Raw genomic sequence first — 15,279 nt, 5'->3', positions numbered from 1 at the left:
ACAGAATGTATAACACCAACGAAAACTCCACTGTAATGCATGATACATTTAACAACATTCAAGTAAGTTGTCAAATCATTAAATTTCCTTTTTGATGAATGATGACTAAATATTAAACTGATGATATCAAAACAAATGATTGGGTTGCCGGAATGAAACGTATTTTCAAATTGCTTGGTATGTCCGGCATATATTGCGGAACTTTCAATAAAGTTGACTTGACTTGACTTGAATTAGCCTACTGAAATTTGAACTGAGCTCAATTTAAGAAACCTTCGATAATCCACTCAGCAAAAGGAAATTGCTGTACTTCATCCATGTAGATGTTGTTCTGATAAACAGGTTAATCATTGACCTGATTCCAGACAGTGTGTATAAAGGGAGCCCTGGATCCTAACTGTTTGTCCGGTCATAGTTGAGGGAGAGGGCTGCCAGTTGTTCACCTAACATCACCGACACACAGCTGGAGAAGCAGCTCGACAACAAAATGAGAATTGTACTAATTCCCTTTTTGTTGGCCCTGGCTGCTGCCTGTGTGCCTGTCCTCTGTGGCAACGAGGAGCAGCCTGTCTCCCAGCCCGAGGCCCCGGTTGGAACCCGCTCCCGATTTGCTGCTCTGGACGATGTGCGACTTCTGGCGAACGGCCTCCTTCAGCTGGGCCAGAGCCTGCGGGAGTTTGTGCAGAAGACCAAAGGACAGATAAATGACATCCTCCAGAAGCTTAACATCTTTGACCATTCATTTTACCAACTATCAGAGCTTGCCAGCAAAATTAAAGAGGAAGAAGAGGAGCTGAAGAAGACCACTGTGGTACTGAAGGCTAACAGTGAAGAGATCAAGGGCCTGTCTGTTGAGATTAGCTCCAAAGTGGACAGCATCCTGCAGGAGAAGAGTCGGCTACAGAACAAGGTGGATGGGATGGAGGAGAAGCTGCGTAGCCTGACACACGGCCTGGTGACAAGCGAACAAGTGAGCGATGTCAGTAGTCTCAAGGTGAGTCATCTGTTTTTGGTAAGCATTGTTTCTTGTTGCTGAGGTTAAAAAAAAAACTTTTAGCTGCAACACTGAAACTAAAACTTGACTCATGAGTCCCTTCTGGGTGGGATGGCAACTTTTCTTTGTGCAGCCTTTTTTTATCACAAGAAGAAATAAGAAGAGGAAATAAACTTTTTTGAGGCCAACAAAAATAACCCACAAATGATTGGAAATATACATGGAGACAACAGTGTCAAGATATTTTTTTTTTTGAATGACACTATTATTAAGAAGCAGCATGTATTTTTATTCTTAACTATGCTTTGTTTTGGGCACCCAGGAAGCTCAGTTGGTTGAGCGGGCGCCCATATACTGTATATAGAGGTTTACTCCTCGACGCAGCGGGCCGGGGTTTGACTCTGACCTGCAGCCCTTTGCTGCTTGTCATTCCCCCCCCCCTCTCCCCTTTCATGTCTTCCTGTCAAAAACATTCCCAAAAACTAATCGTACAAAAACAAAGAAATCTATTCTTTGTTTTGCATTTGTTCACCCAATGTATGACTGCTATAATACAGACACTGAGTAGTATGCATGATATTAACAATTAAATAACAACTTTCTTTAACAATTCCCATGATTTCAACTTTCTTCCCTTGTCAGGAAGTGATCCACAGCCAGGAGCGGAGCATTACGGAGCTTCTGAAGGCCATGAGCGAGCAGAGTGACCAGCTCAACCACCAAAGCCTTATGATCAAGACTCTGGAGCAAAAGGTAATGGACGGAGAGGCACGTGATGTCATCCATATCACTCTATTGCATCAGAATCAGAAAAAAGCTTTACTGCCACAACAAGTAAACTTATGTTGAATTGGCCTTGGTAAATTGTGCAAACATAACTAAAAAAAGATATTAAACATTAACATTAAGTAAACAATAAATACAGAAATGTAAATATACAGTATATCTACAGTATGTATAGCTATAGCTATAACATGTCTCAAAGCTTCTACTTTTGCAGAATAACAACCTAAACCTTTTGTCATGTGTGGATTGCTATTTGTCTTTCTGCATGGTCATCCTGAGTATTATGTCTGTAAACCAAAGTTTTACCATAACTATTGACCCCAGCTCACAGTCAACACATTGACCCAGGAGACCATTGAGAGGATGCCTGAAATCCTGAACAGCGAAGCACCAACACTCATCCCTTATGTGATCCCAAGCTCTACCAGCACCACCAACATGATGAGTAAGACATAAAATAAAAATGATAATTATATACAGATGAGGTATCTTTAATTTGTCATACACTATATCAGCAAGTTTATATATTAACTCTTACCAGCCTGGTACATTCACAGTTTCAGACCTTACTGAGCAACCAATTATTGTCTCCTGAACACATTAGTTCTATTGATGCAGCTGATACGGAGTGTTAACTGTCTGGTCTCAAGAGCACTTCCACTTGTCTGCTCCAGATTACTACTTTACAGGTAATCTTTATGCGGGGATTTTTAAAGTTTGACATTATGTTTGTGGTCATTTTTTAAATAGATCTGCCATCAGACTGCAGCGACCTGTTCAACAGAGGAGAAGGAGTCAGCGGCGTCTACGCCATCAGACCCACCGGAACAGAGCCCTTTATGGCCTTTTGTGACATGAGCAAAAGTACTGTACTGTCCCACAAACATTGAACTTTACCACAGCAGTAGTTTTTATTTATTTATTAAAGATGATATTTGAAGCGTTGTTTAGTCTTTGTTAAGTCTATCTTTTATCTTACTTAAAGGTGAAATCATTTCCTAAGAATTTCTAGAACGTTCAAAGGCACTTTGAGTCCAGTTCAGGAATGGTAGACTCCGCCATTGACGATGAAAACTTATACAAATAGAAGTTATTACAGTATTTAAATACATTAAATAGCAAATGTTGAAAAAAATGACGACCATACCAGTATTAAACTAAGGGATTACATTTTAAGGATTATAACTTTAAATTAAGTCAACGTTTTTTTTCTATTTAATCCGTTTTAGATCATGGAGCAACAGTCATTCAGCGAAGGAGGGATGGTTCAGTGAATTTTGATCAAATCTGGGACAAGTATGAAAATGGGTTTGGAGATTTTCAAGGTGAGAGATGCTTTTCCCTTCTTGAGACTCTTCAACGTAGTTACCCATTTAACAGTGGAAAATTAATTCTCAACTGCCAAATTTTAAATTACTTTGCGTATATATTAAGGATTATAACATTTTCAATTGCATAACTTCTATAAGCAAAAGTATGCCTGCATCTCTGCATATAAGTGTTGCATCACTTCTTTATCAAAGACGCTTATTAAATCATACCAGCTCTTAATGATGTCTGTCTTACAGGGGAGTTTTGGTTGGGTCTCAGGAAGATCCATGCTCTAGCCGCTCAGGGCAACTCTGTCCTTCAATTCCAGCTGGAAGACTGGAAACAGGGCCGTCGCTTCATAGAATACAGATTTTATCTTAGTGGTCTTGAGAGCAACTACACCATCCATCTCACACATCTGTCAGGAGATATGGCGGACCCCATGAGCAACCACACGGGCATGATGTTCTCCACCAAGGACAGGGACAATGACAATCACCAGGACACCAACTGTGCCCACAACTACACAGGTACAGCAGGTGCACATGTAGTAGAATTGTTTATCCTCATGTGATGCAAAGAGGGTTAATGAATACTTGTCTTTCAATATCATTCGCACAACATTTAATTTCTTTCATCTTCGAGGTGGATGGTGGTTCAACGCCTGCGGAGAGACCAATCTGAATGGGAGATATTTCCACATGAGACCTAAGGGGCGTTCAGAGAGAAGGAGAGGGATTCAGTGGAGGCCGGGCCAAAAGGCTTCTCACTCCCTCAAGCTCACTCAGATCTCTGTGCACCATGTGTCTTCCCCCAGCACCACCTCCTCAACTGCAGCATCATCTGAGACAGGTGTCTTTCTGAGATCCGGCACCAGAATTCTCTAGTGAAATTTGCATTAAATAGTGGCCTGGAGAGACTTGGAAATGCTTCATTTGGGCCAGCTATGGTTTAGGAAGGCTTAAGAACCGAGGAAGATGTGTCCCGTTGCAGTACATGAAGTCACAGAGGACACTAAATAAGCTTTACAATTCTAAGTGTTGTTGTGTGCTAAACTGAGAAAGACTAAAGAATGTATTACTACCTAAAGCCAGGGTTATCTCTAATTCAATAGATATTGTGAAATCTGAAATACACTGAAATGCAGTTAGCATGCAATATGTATCTTACCATAACACTCACTGTATCTCAGAGGTCAAAGCTTATGGAGAAGAAATTAAAACATACAGCCATGTATGAGCAGTTTTTTTACTGGGTCACAGTGACTGTCAGCAAACAGCATGGGTTCCCAATATGGGGTGGGACCCCTTGAAGGAGTCACAAGATAAGATTTTAGGAGTTGGGAGAGAATTAAAAGGATACTAAAGACATCCACAATTGACCATGGTTTTCTTATGAAATACGGTATCATACTAAGAAAAACCGTGCAATTATTTACATTTAACAGGCTGGATTTGGGAATCATTTGCATTAGGTTAAAAAATGAACCCATTATAATTGCTAAGAGCTTACAGTATTTGCTGATTTGTCGACTAATGGTTTCACTTCACTTAAAGGGGCTGTACTCGATATTCTGAACACAAATTTGCTACGGAGAGACATGGTGGAGAAATGGCATCCTGTGCATAGAATGAAGTCAAACTTCCTCTATGTGTTGTAATCATAGACTGTAATAATAATGGACATAGCATTGGTCACGTCACCCATTGGATAGTAGACTGCTGTTTTGGAGCCTCCAGTTTGTCAGTTTGGCCGTCGCCATCTTGGTTTGAACAATTTTTGGATGAGAGGGTGGAGCTGGGGAGGATGACACATGCAGTCAAGCCAGTGTTGTTTACAATGGCACGGCGCTAACCCAAATGCTGAAGAGGGAAAGTTATCAGTTGTCAACCAGCTAAAGTGAGTCAACCAGCGGACTTATCCCTTTGTGTAAACACAGACCTTTGGGTACTGGCGTCAGTCATCTGTATGTGGGGCACTACATAAAATCGACAGACTTTCCATAAACTTACAAGCTAACACTAGTGCTAGTTGGCGAGCCTTGGTTTGGAAGGTGCAACTTTTGACAGCTTGTCCATCCGTGAATGCATGTAAGTGCATGCAAGTGCCTTGTGCATCGGTATCTAACGAGGGAAGTGACAGCTCTGGTCTCAGGTCTTTGAGAGCCGTGTGGAGACAATTCCAGAACACTTTTTTCCTGAATGTCAAGAACAGTACCTTTAAATGTAATGATCTGAAAATCCTTGATGGAACAGCTTATAACTCACTGACATCTGTAACGAGTAAGGCATCTTTAGTAAATATTGCTTCATCTTTAGGGGCCATAAGGCAACAACTGCTATAGCTAGATAAAACTCATCTTTACTTACATACTCTATTTTTGATATATTTGCTTTGTTTTATTAACTTAAACAAATAAAAGTGTGGGTATTCGTACCTAAAAACATAATGAAAAGCCTGATCAAACCTATCTAAACTCATAATGTTCGGTTTATAATTATAGACTGTAGATTGATTGCTGTCCTGACATTGGTCAGGCACAGCATGGTCTTTCTATGTCAACAGAGATTTGGCCCAGAGTAATGCAATCCTTGAACTAAACACACCAACTTGTTTCATGCCTAAGTCTAGTAAATGAATGACAAATGCATGTTCATGCTACTACTACGAACCGTTGCACTGGCAGGTTGTGATGCCACACTCTTTTGTACTATGGTGTTGAATCCCTAAATAAACTGTAGAGGGCAGTGCTGGTCTGTCTCATGCATATATCTCCCACTCTGATTTGATTGCACTGCACTTATAATTAGATATGACAAATCATGTTCTGTAAACAGACACTGTCTTAAAACCGCATCTACAAACTCCGGGCCTCTAATAACTCTGATTGCTCCACTCATTCTCTGTTCACACACTCATTTTTAAGAAAGGGAAAATATCCCCTCCTTAAATAGCGCTGAGTACCTCTCTGCTAAGAGATGTCATCCTTCTTCTTCTCCTAGTACAGCTGCAGCCATTCACAGATGGACAAATAGCTCACTTAACACCTACTTACATACACATACCCACACACACGCACACGCAAACGCACACGCACACGCACACGCACACGCACACGCACTACTTCTTTGTGACTGGGCCTGCAGCCTTGACAGTGATCTCCTTGCACATGTGTGAAGAAGTGTCTTTAGTTACCCCTCCTACCTCTGCTCACACATTAGTTTGAAAGGTTATTTTGGGCTTCAGAAGTGCCAGTGTAATCCTGTGCTTCCAGTAAAATAACAGGCGGAGTCAAGATTACACCCTCCCATTCTGCCTCTGTGTATGGTTCCCCATGTCAACTGACAGGGGGTTTCCCTCTGTACAATATTTTTCTCCCCCAGGCTCTCTACGCTGTTGCATCAGATTGGATTCTCATTTTAAAACAATGGATAACAGTCCTCTGCAGGTGTTGACTGTCCCCACAGCTCCCTACCCCGACCAGAGACCCGGTACTAGCGGCCTGAAGAAAAAGGTCTATGTATTCCAGTCTAGGAGGAACTACCTGCACAACTTTATCCAGAGTATCTTCTCCTCTATTGACTTACGTGACCGCCAGGGATCAACAATGGTGGTGGGGGGAGATGGCCGCTTTTTTAACCGAACAGCTATTGAGGTCATTGTGCAGATGGCAGCTGCCAACGGGGTCAGTGTCACCATGTGTGTGTGTGTGTGTGTGTGTGTGTGTGTGTGTGTGTGTGTGTGTGTGTGTGTGTGTGTGTGTGTGTGTGTTTGTGTGTGTGTGTGTGCGTGCTCATATCTGCATGCTTGAGTAGTGCTTCAGTGGGTTTGTTTGGTGCGTGTTGGAAAGTGTATGTTTGTGTCACCTAATTGTTGCTGTTCCAGCCTCATGTCTTTTTAGTATTCTATTTGCAGCATTTGGCACATGGTGGTATTTAGAGGAACTTGACTTTGCAGTAATTTTTAAATAGCGATTAGTTAAAATTGTAATTTGCAGCTACTTTTGATACTATTATCAACTTAAAACATGATATAAATGGCCAGTATTTGTAAGTCATAATCAATGTAAGACAGTGAGAGAAGACAGTATAATGCAGTACAACAGTACTACAAGTTACAACTCTGAGAAATGAAAGGATATCTTTGCTGTAACTGGAGCTCCTGCTGCTACTGCAGCTGGTGGCTACTCTGGTGTCTTAAAAAATAACCGGTTTTGTGTTCTACTCTCTTGCCAGCACCAGTAATGGGCTCTCCACGGCCCCAGAGTTTAAATTACATAACTACTGCGATTCTGATGCTTTCTTCGTAGGATGGTTAGAGGGATTTGTAGTAACTATACTATAAATATACTTGCACATAATATAACGTGCGTTTTGTGTGCCATAATAACTGTCATCCATTAACGGAAAGTCTAGTCCCCATTACTTTGAGAAGGAAGCATGCACACACCAAACCTGATATTCAGTGTTAATCCCTCTCTTCCCCCACTCAGATAAATTAAGATACACACTAATGTCAGACAACTCACACACACATACACACACACACACACCTGTGTGACATTTTCTCAGGTGGGTCGTATGATCATTGGACACCACGGGATAATGTCCACACCAGCCATCTCCTGTGTAATCAGAAAATACAAAGCCATCGGTGGCATCATCCTCACTGCCAGCCGCAACCCTGGTGGACCTGATGGAGACTTTGGCATTAAGTTCAACACTGCAAATGGAGGTATGGTAATTTGAGAGGAGAAAGCATGCTGAGGTATCGGCCAAGTGAAAAATAGTGTTACGAGAGGCTTTATGAGGTCTCATTCAGATATGTGGCACAGACAGTACTGATAAAGTTTAAGACTTTGTCTGCATGAACGAAATGAAATACCAATAAACATCCCTCAATAATATAAGCAGAACTAGTGGCGGGTGCTAGCTGTGGTTCTATCATACAAATCAAATGTAATATTAGAGATTTTTTACTGCATCCAGGCCCAGCCCAGGAGGCTGTCACAAACAAGATTTTTCAGATCAGCAGGACCATTGAGGAGTTTGCCATCTGCCCTGGAATGCAAGTGGATCTGACAACCCTGGGCAAACAGATGTTTGATCTGGAAAACAAGTTCAAACCCTTCACAGGTGACGTGCAGCTTTAGTCTGTCATCTATCACCTTAAATTAAGAGAAGATTTTGACATTTCCAAATATTTAAAATACGTGTTTGTTTCTTGTTTGTGGGTGTATCCAGTGGAAATTGTAGATTGTGTGGAATCCTATGCTAACTTGTTGAGGAACATATTTGACTTTGCTGCTCTGAAGGAAATTCTATCTGGTGAAAACCACATCAAGATAAGACTAGATGCCATGCATGGAGGTGAGAGGATATTTAACATGAGCATGTAATGTCAAAAATAGATTCTCTGTTCTCTGAAAGCATGACAGAAAGATAATTATGTCAAAACATACACATTTTGTCATGTCTAGTCCCAGTGTCATGTTTGTGTGTTTAGTTGGTTTCATGTTCTCCGTTATTCCTTGTGTTGTCTTGTTGTACTTCCTTTTGTGATTGCTTGCCCACGCCCTAATGTGTCTCACCTGTGTGTAATCGTCTTCCCCAGTCCCAGTGTCTTTATACCCCCTTGTTTCACTTACCTGTTGCCAGATTGTTGTTTTACCTTGTGTTTTTCACTCTCCAGCGTATTCCTGATGTTAGTTTTCTAGTGTTGTCTAGACCTTTTGCTTGTACTGTATACCGATGACGTTTTCTGCCAAACTGCCAGTTTTGTACAACACTAGGAATACGCTGGAGAGTGAGACTCACAAGGTAAGTCAACAATCTGGCAACACGTAAGTGACACAACATAAAACAGGAAACAGAGAACATGACTTTCACCAACTTAACACAGAAACATGACACAGGGACTAGACATGACACATTTAGCTCTGAAATATGTTTAACTATATTGGTTTAACTATAACCGGAGCAACACAAGCTGAGTTTTTTTTCTTTTTAGTAGGCCTCATTCTACTTCACACAACACCATATTTGACTTTAGTAGTTCATCATTGTCTTTATACCAGTTGTCACTCCTCACTGTCTCTGTCACCTCTGTGTGCTACCTAGTGGTAGGACCGTATGTGAGGAGAATCCTCTGTGAGGAGCTGGGCTGCCCTGCTAATTCTGCTGTCAACTGTGTCCCATTGGAGGACTTTGGGGGTCAACACCCAGACCCTAACCTCACCTATGCTGCAGATCTGGTTGACAGCATGAAAGAAGGACAGTATGATTTTGGTGCAGCATTCGATGGTGATGGGGTGTGTGTACTGTTGTTCATCTATTTCTTTAGATCTTCTAAAATAAAATACAACTTCTAACTTCTAACCTATGTGTGTCGGCTTTCTAGGACCGTAACATGATCCTTGGTAAACACGGCTTCTTCGTCGCCCCACCTGACTCTTTGGCTGTGATTGCTGACAACATCTTCTGCATCCCATACTTCCAGCATACAGGGGTGAGAGGCTTCGCACGCAGCATGCCCACAAGCGCAGCCTTAGACAGGTAAAAATACAGCCCAGCTTTCACATCAAAACCAATGAGACAGTGATTTCCCTAGTTGAAGCCGTGTCAAACGTACTGTACTTTTAGTGCAAATAGATTTGAATAAGTTATACAATCATTGCATTTGACGGTCAAATTTTGTTGTGTCAATGGTTAACTGTGATTTCTGAGAATACTCTTTCCTTCTTTTGTATTTCCCGCAGAGTAGCCAAGGCAACAAAAATAGAGTTATATGAAACTCCCACTGGCTGGAGGTTCTTTGGGAACCTGATGGATGCAGGCAGACTGTCTTTGTGTGGAGAGGAAAGCTTTGGTACAGGTACGTAATCTCTCCAACATGGTTTTAGGTTCATAAATGCTCCATTTTAATTGAAATAATATGTGAATTCTTATCATTTCATTTCCTCTTTCAGGTGGAGACCATATTCGTGAGAAGGATGGGTTGTGGGCCGTGCTGGCATGGCTGTCCATCCTGGCCACTAAAAGGCAGAGTGTGGAGGATATTCTAAAGGACCACTGGCTAAAATATGGAAGAAACTACTTCACCAGGTGAGATGTGACCCACCTCTGTTGTTTGTTTTTCTGTCTGTATTCAGAGGTGTACTGCATCATCCATCAAAAGCTACAAGTTTAAAAAAAGAGAATCAAGTGTGAATCAGTGCTTGAATTATTTCTGTGTAGGAACGAGGTTCCATATTTATCTGAAATAGATAAGCTGGGCTGATGATTACCGTTTTTTACGATTGCCATGACAATTTTCCTAAACTTCTAACGCACCAACACACCTACAACACACAACTGGCAAAACAGTTAACTGTATGACCAAAATCACACATTGTAATCTAAACTCCAACACTAATTTTCAAAATACAATAATACACTAACACAACTAAAAAATTGTAAGAGACGTTTTAGGAAGACGCATACAGGACATGACTGACATCTAGTGGTACATACATGCCAATATGTATTCTTTCTAGCCACGCACTGGTGAGTGAATCACTGTAAAACGTAAAATGATGATGTCAAGGAATTACCACCATCCAGTGCTTCCCTAAATGCTTAATATACCTATGTTGACTTCAGTACTCACTGTAACCACATCAGCTTCAGGCTCATATCTGTCTATTGAATAAAATAAAATAAAATAAAATAAATACACAACCATTTAGTTGTCAACATTAGTTGCTGACTTACAGTGGTTACAAATAATCGTAAAAATCCTTCATTAGCAAATTTTGGACTGTTTACATCCCCTTAATTATAAAATAAGATACTTACATAAAATTTAAAACAATTAAACACGTATGTTATTAATATCTGTTTTTTTTCATCCAGATATGACTATGAGAACATAGACATAGATGTAGCCTGTGAGATGATGGAGGATTTGGAAATTTTTATTTCTGGAAAGTCCTTCGTGAAGCAGAGATTTGCTGTGGAGGACAAGATCTACCAAGTGGAAAAAGCAGACAACTTTGAGTACACAGACCCGGTCGACAGCACAATCTCCAGGAACCAGGTACACACTGAGCTGTGTTCCTATAATACTAAAGTTTTCATGTGTGCAGATACTGAATGCAGCCACTGGTCACAATCAAGGTATCCAGAGTCTTCTCGCATTGGAGCTTAGTTTGTGCTTGCTGATTCTAAAAGCAAAGTCTGTACTGGGCTGTTTTCACTGCAGGGTTTGCGGATAATCTTCTCTGATGGTTCTCGAATCATCTACAGACTCAGTGGAACAGGTAGTGATGGGGCGACAGTTCGAATCTACATAGACAGCTATGAGAAGGAGCAAATCTTTGAAGACACGCAGGTAAAATATATATTCCGAGGATTTCAGAAATAATTTTGCCAAATAGTCCACAATACAGAAAAACAGTCTTATAATTTGCACGAAATTATATTTTTGCACTATATGAAGTGTTGATAGTGTTGTATAGTTGAGAAGAACAGGACAGGCATAACCTCACATATCAGGCGCTAATGTTTTCATTAAAATATTTAATTGGGACATATAATGAAAAACTCACTTTCAAGTGCTTCTGCTCATACATTTAAGTATCAGGAGTAACTACAAACCCACAAACTGTGAAAGAAGACAAGTAGTCATGTTTTTGTGGGATGCCTAGATCAGAAAAAACATTTGGTTCCCCGCCTGTTAGTACTGTATACCCAGGGTGAATATATATACAGGTATATTCAGGTAGACAGTATGAGGAAAAAGAATGTGTTTTTGAACATTAAAGCATGTAAACATGTTAAAGTAGAAACTAAAAATACAAGTATGAACCTGAAAATGAGCATTGTATGTCTCCTTTAATGTATCAACCATAAATCGTAAGGACAAATATCTGAATTTGAACATTTGAGAATGAAATATATCTAAGTTGCAACAGTTTTGAATAGTATGCCGGGTTATAGTTAAATATAAATTAGGAAATGCACCAGTGGCATCTGGCAGCCAGATGCTTCAGTCCCTGACCATTTCATCCTTGTCTGGATCAGGTGATGCTGGCACCCCTGGCAACCATTGCTCTGAAAATTTCCCAGCTCCATCACAGGACAGGTCGAAGTGGCCCATCAGTCATCACATGATTCCTCCCACATGTTGCTCCCTCATTGCTTAAGTAATCTCCTTTTTGTTTTTCTTTCCTGATTTTTGTACAAACTGAGCTTCAGTTCCAGTTGCAGCTGCACAACATGCAGTAGTTTGCATTTTAGGCTAAAATACAGTCAGTGTTTTTTAGCCTAAAATGTGATTTCATCTGTTCCACAGTGATTTCATCTGTTCCACATTAAACTGCTTTTTATTTTTTGGGTCATGTGTGCCATGTGCGTTTTTTGCATTGCAACAAACACCTGTGCCTTCTGGACTTGTCATTGTTTTAAAATTATGTCAGTTTCACTTTTGTAATTGTTCCAAATGTAATTTAAACCAGTTAGTCACTGGCAAAAAGCCGCAAGGTTCAGCAGTCCTAGTGATCAAAACTCAGAATTTCTGTCATGAGACTGCGTATTGTCACATATGCTGTGCACGTTCAGGATGTTTGCTTCATGTTTGAAGTTAGCATCAGGTTGATTAGGAAAATAATAAGAAAGTAAACGTTTCTCAATGAAGCCTTACATTATTTGGATCATCCGTAGCTACTCCTTCATTCATGAAAATTAAAACTCATCAGCGAATAAAAATCTGAAATTGCAGCCGAGTGCCTGGTACTGAAGGATGAGCTCGAGTGTAGACACAAATGTTCCATATCAGGAGTAACCTTTCTGAAATTACAACAAAGCAACATTAGAATATTGTGAGATGTGTTAGAACATGATTCCCTATAACCCCATGTGGAGTTGGTTAGATATTTTTTACCATTACTAAACCTTCTTTTCTGCAGTAAACATGTATGAGAGACTCATCCAGCTCTGGCGGCGACATGATATCCATCTGGATGGCAGCAGCATCAGTCCGCTAACATCTGGTCCAGCTCTGTGATCACACATGCCCTTTGAAGTGCTCTACCTTTCTCCTGGTTTCATCTGCATATTACACTGATGCCCAACAAGAGGGACACACATTGAGTTTACCTCTGGTTCCTTTGAGTTCATCTTATTGTGGGTTCTAGTTGCACTAATGTTGTCCACTCTTATCCCAACAAAGTCTCTTAGTGGCGGAGGTTTGAGGCTGACGGACCGGGGTGGTGGGGTAGCCCAGTGCTGTTGACATGGTCAAAACAATTTTACTAAAAGTAAACCTTATGACGTTACTGTGTAGTTTAGCAACCAAGCATTTGCTTAAGCGGCGTAGCACATTGTAGTAAGCTGGATCTATAATGAAATATAAGGGAAGGGAGAAGTTAGGTCTCTACTGTACTGTGTTGCAATTACATGTAATTAATGAAAAATGATGCTGTATGGCAGAAAAAATGATATATTGCTTTACTGAGTATAATTCTGTGACATTGTATGATTTACAATTAATCTCTAACGTAATATCTAGTGTTTTGGGGTGTTTCCTGTGTAATGCTGGAAGTTAGAGTAACTAGAGGGGTCCAAGATTATATGACGTGATTGATAAGTGAGAATGACACGCTCCATGTCATTGATTAAAATGACAGATTTCTCTGGGTTCGAACATTGTTGGAAACATTTGGGATGGTTTTAGTAAACAACAGAAAAATACAATACATACCATAGGTATAGTCGTTTTTAGACCTCTTAATGCAGAAATACTACATATCATATCTTTAAGTAAAATTAGGAATACAACAGTGTGAAATTACTCCATTACAAGTAAAAGTCCTGCTTTAAAAATGTTAGTTAAGTAAAAGTACACAAGTATTCAGCAAAATGCACTTAAGAGTGTCAAAAGTAAAAGTATTCATTATGACTCCTGTGAGTGTTTATCTATTTTATGATTATAATTTACTATTATATTATAAGATGATTATAACTGATGCATATGTGTAAGCACTAAACAACATGTAGGCCTACATGTTGTTGCTGGTCGAGCAGAAGCCTATTAGAACTACTTAACACACTGTTGGGTAGTTTTATTTGTAACATATTTTATAAAATAACCTTATGTTTAGTATGTAAAATGGTAATCAGCAAAGTAACAAGTAATTACACAGCACAAGCGTGGAAGCATGGAGCTATAATCGTTTCTTCAATACATGTGGGGGGAAAAAAGATCTGAGAGAAGAAAAAAATGTTTGAGAGAAAAAGTTATCACACTGATAGCAAAAACATTTTATGTGAGGAAAAAATATTTGAGAGAAAATGTCTTTTTTGCCATTGGTATAATAGCAAAAAAGACTCTCTCAAAATACCTTTTTTAACTCTTTTTTTTAACAATGTGTTTATTTTCTGCTATCAGTGTGAAAAAAATTCTCTCAAAAAAAAGTCTCTAAAAACGTAAAATCTCTCTCAAAATAATAATAAACCTGGATCTTTGCTCTCGATTCCATTTTTCTCTCGCTGTGAAAACAGTGTCGTGGGCGGGGCCACGTTCCTGTTGGCCAGTTGGGTGAGCACCGTCTTGTCTTGGGAGTCCGCCTGAATCATAAGCCCACTTCTAGTTAAATACCTTTTTATTATCTAAACACTTTTTAACAGTCAATCTGGAACAATAGCGGTGAGCTCCAGGTCCTGCAGCAGCAGACGGAACGTGGCGCCGCCCATGAAACTATTTTCACAGGGAGAGAAAAATTCTAAAACGAGAGCAAAACATTCAACCCAGAGCAAAGACTTAGGTTTTGAGAGCGAAGAAAAAAACCTTTTTGAGAGAAACACTTTTTTAAGAGAATTTGTTTCAAACTGATTGAAAAAAATATATATTTGAGAGCTTTTACGTTTTGAGAGAATTTGTTCACACTGATAGAATATATATTTGAGAATTTAAAAAATATTAATATAATAATAATAATAATAATAATATATTATTTAAAAAAAAATTCTATCAGTGTGATAACTTTTTCTCTCAAACTTTTTCTTTCTCTCAGATCTTTTTTTCTCTCGCATGTAATAAAGAAATTTGTTTAGCTCTATGCGTGCTCCTCTTCACGAGGGATTGCAACAACCATGAGAGCGAACATAACTAACAAACAATGCCCCATGGACGTAGTATATTAAGATGTG

General features: G+C 39.8%; 2 protein-coding genes across 6 annotated transcripts; both read left to right on the top strand.

Annotated features, from left to right (window-relative positions):
* Positions 1-399: 399 nt before the first annotated feature.
* On the top strand, positions 400-4,324 carry LOC117953997 (angiopoietin-related protein 3-like). 2 transcript variants are annotated; one of them, XM_034887440.1, is made up of 7 exons: positions 400-994; positions 1,637-1,747; positions 2,105-2,225; positions 2,531-2,644; positions 3,010-3,105; positions 3,349-3,630; positions 3,737-4,324. In XM_034887440.1, the coding sequence occupies exons 1-7, from the start codon at positions 488-490 to the stop codon at positions 3,976-3,978; spliced, it is 1,473 nt and encodes a 490-aa protein (XP_034743331.1). In that variant the 5' UTR covers positions 400-487; the 3' UTR covers positions 3,979-4,324. The 2 variants fall into 2 exon arrangements, with proteins under 2 accessions (XP_034743331.1, XP_034743332.1); XM_034887441.1 differs by having other exon boundaries at positions 402-994; positions 3,349-3,621.
* Positions 4,325-6,369: 2,045 nt separating this feature from the next.
* Positions 6,370-13,454, top strand: LOC117954345 (phosphoglucomutase-1-like). 4 transcript variants are annotated; one of them, XM_034888089.1, is made up of 12 exons: positions 6,370-6,776; positions 7,663-7,825; positions 8,080-8,226; positions 8,335-8,460; positions 9,211-9,401; positions 9,491-9,645; positions 9,849-9,964; positions 10,059-10,194; positions 10,984-11,167; positions 11,333-11,461; positions 12,154-12,275; positions 13,038-13,454. In XM_034888089.1, exons 1-11 carry the CDS (start codon positions 6,426-6,428, stop codon positions 12,241-12,243), a joined length of 1,788 nt encoding a protein of 595 aa, XP_034743980.1. In that variant the 5' UTR covers positions 6,370-6,425; the 3' UTR covers positions 12,244-12,275; positions 13,038-13,454. The 4 variants fall into 4 exon arrangements, with proteins under 4 accessions (XP_034743980.1, XP_034743979.1, XP_034743982.1 ...); XM_034888088.1 differs by lacking the exon at positions 13,038-13,454 and having other exon boundaries at positions 12,154-12,390; XM_034888090.1 differs by lacking the exon at positions 13,038-13,454 and having other exon boundaries at positions 6,677-6,776; positions 7,327-7,825; positions 12,154-12,390.
* The last annotated feature ends 1,825 nt before the right edge of the window (positions 13,455-15,279 follow it).

Source organism: Etheostoma cragini, chromosome 12 (assembly GCF_013103735.1).
Source record: "Etheostoma cragini isolate CJK2018 chromosome 12, CSU_Ecrag_1.0, whole genome shotgun sequence".
NCBI lineage: Eukaryota > Metazoa > Chordata > Actinopteri > Perciformes > Percidae > Etheostoma > Etheostoma cragini.
The sequence above is the reverse complement of the archived record's forward strand: the minus strand, read 5'-3'. Positions and strand labels throughout refer to the sequence as shown.

Excerpts from the sequence above, each read along its gene's own strand:
- LOC117953997 (XM_034887440.1), top strand. The coding sequence starts at position 488 with ATGAGAATTGTACTAATTCCCTTTTTGTTGGCCCTGGCTGCTGCCTGT. Across the intron at positions 2,645-3,009 it reads CTTTTGTGACATGAGCAAAA|ATCATGGAGCAACAGTCATT; the intron begins GTACTGTACTGT and ends AATCCGTTTTAG. Across the intron at positions 3,631-3,736 it reads CAACTACACAGGTACAGCAG|GTGGATGGTGGTTCAACGCC; the intron begins GTGCACATGTAG and ends TTCATCTTCGAG.
- LOC117954345 (XM_034888089.1), top strand. The coding sequence starts at position 6,426 with ATGTCAACTGACAGGGGGTTTCCCTCTGTACAATATTTTTCTCCCCCA. Across the intron at positions 6,777-7,662 it reads AGATGGCAGCTGCCAACGGG|GTGGGTCGTATGATCATTGG; the intron begins GTCAGTGTCACC and ends ACATTTTCTCAG. Across the intron at positions 8,227-8,334 it reads CAAGTTCAAACCCTTCACAG|TGGAAATTGTAGATTGTGTG; the intron begins GTGACGTGCAGC and ends GGGTGTATCCAG.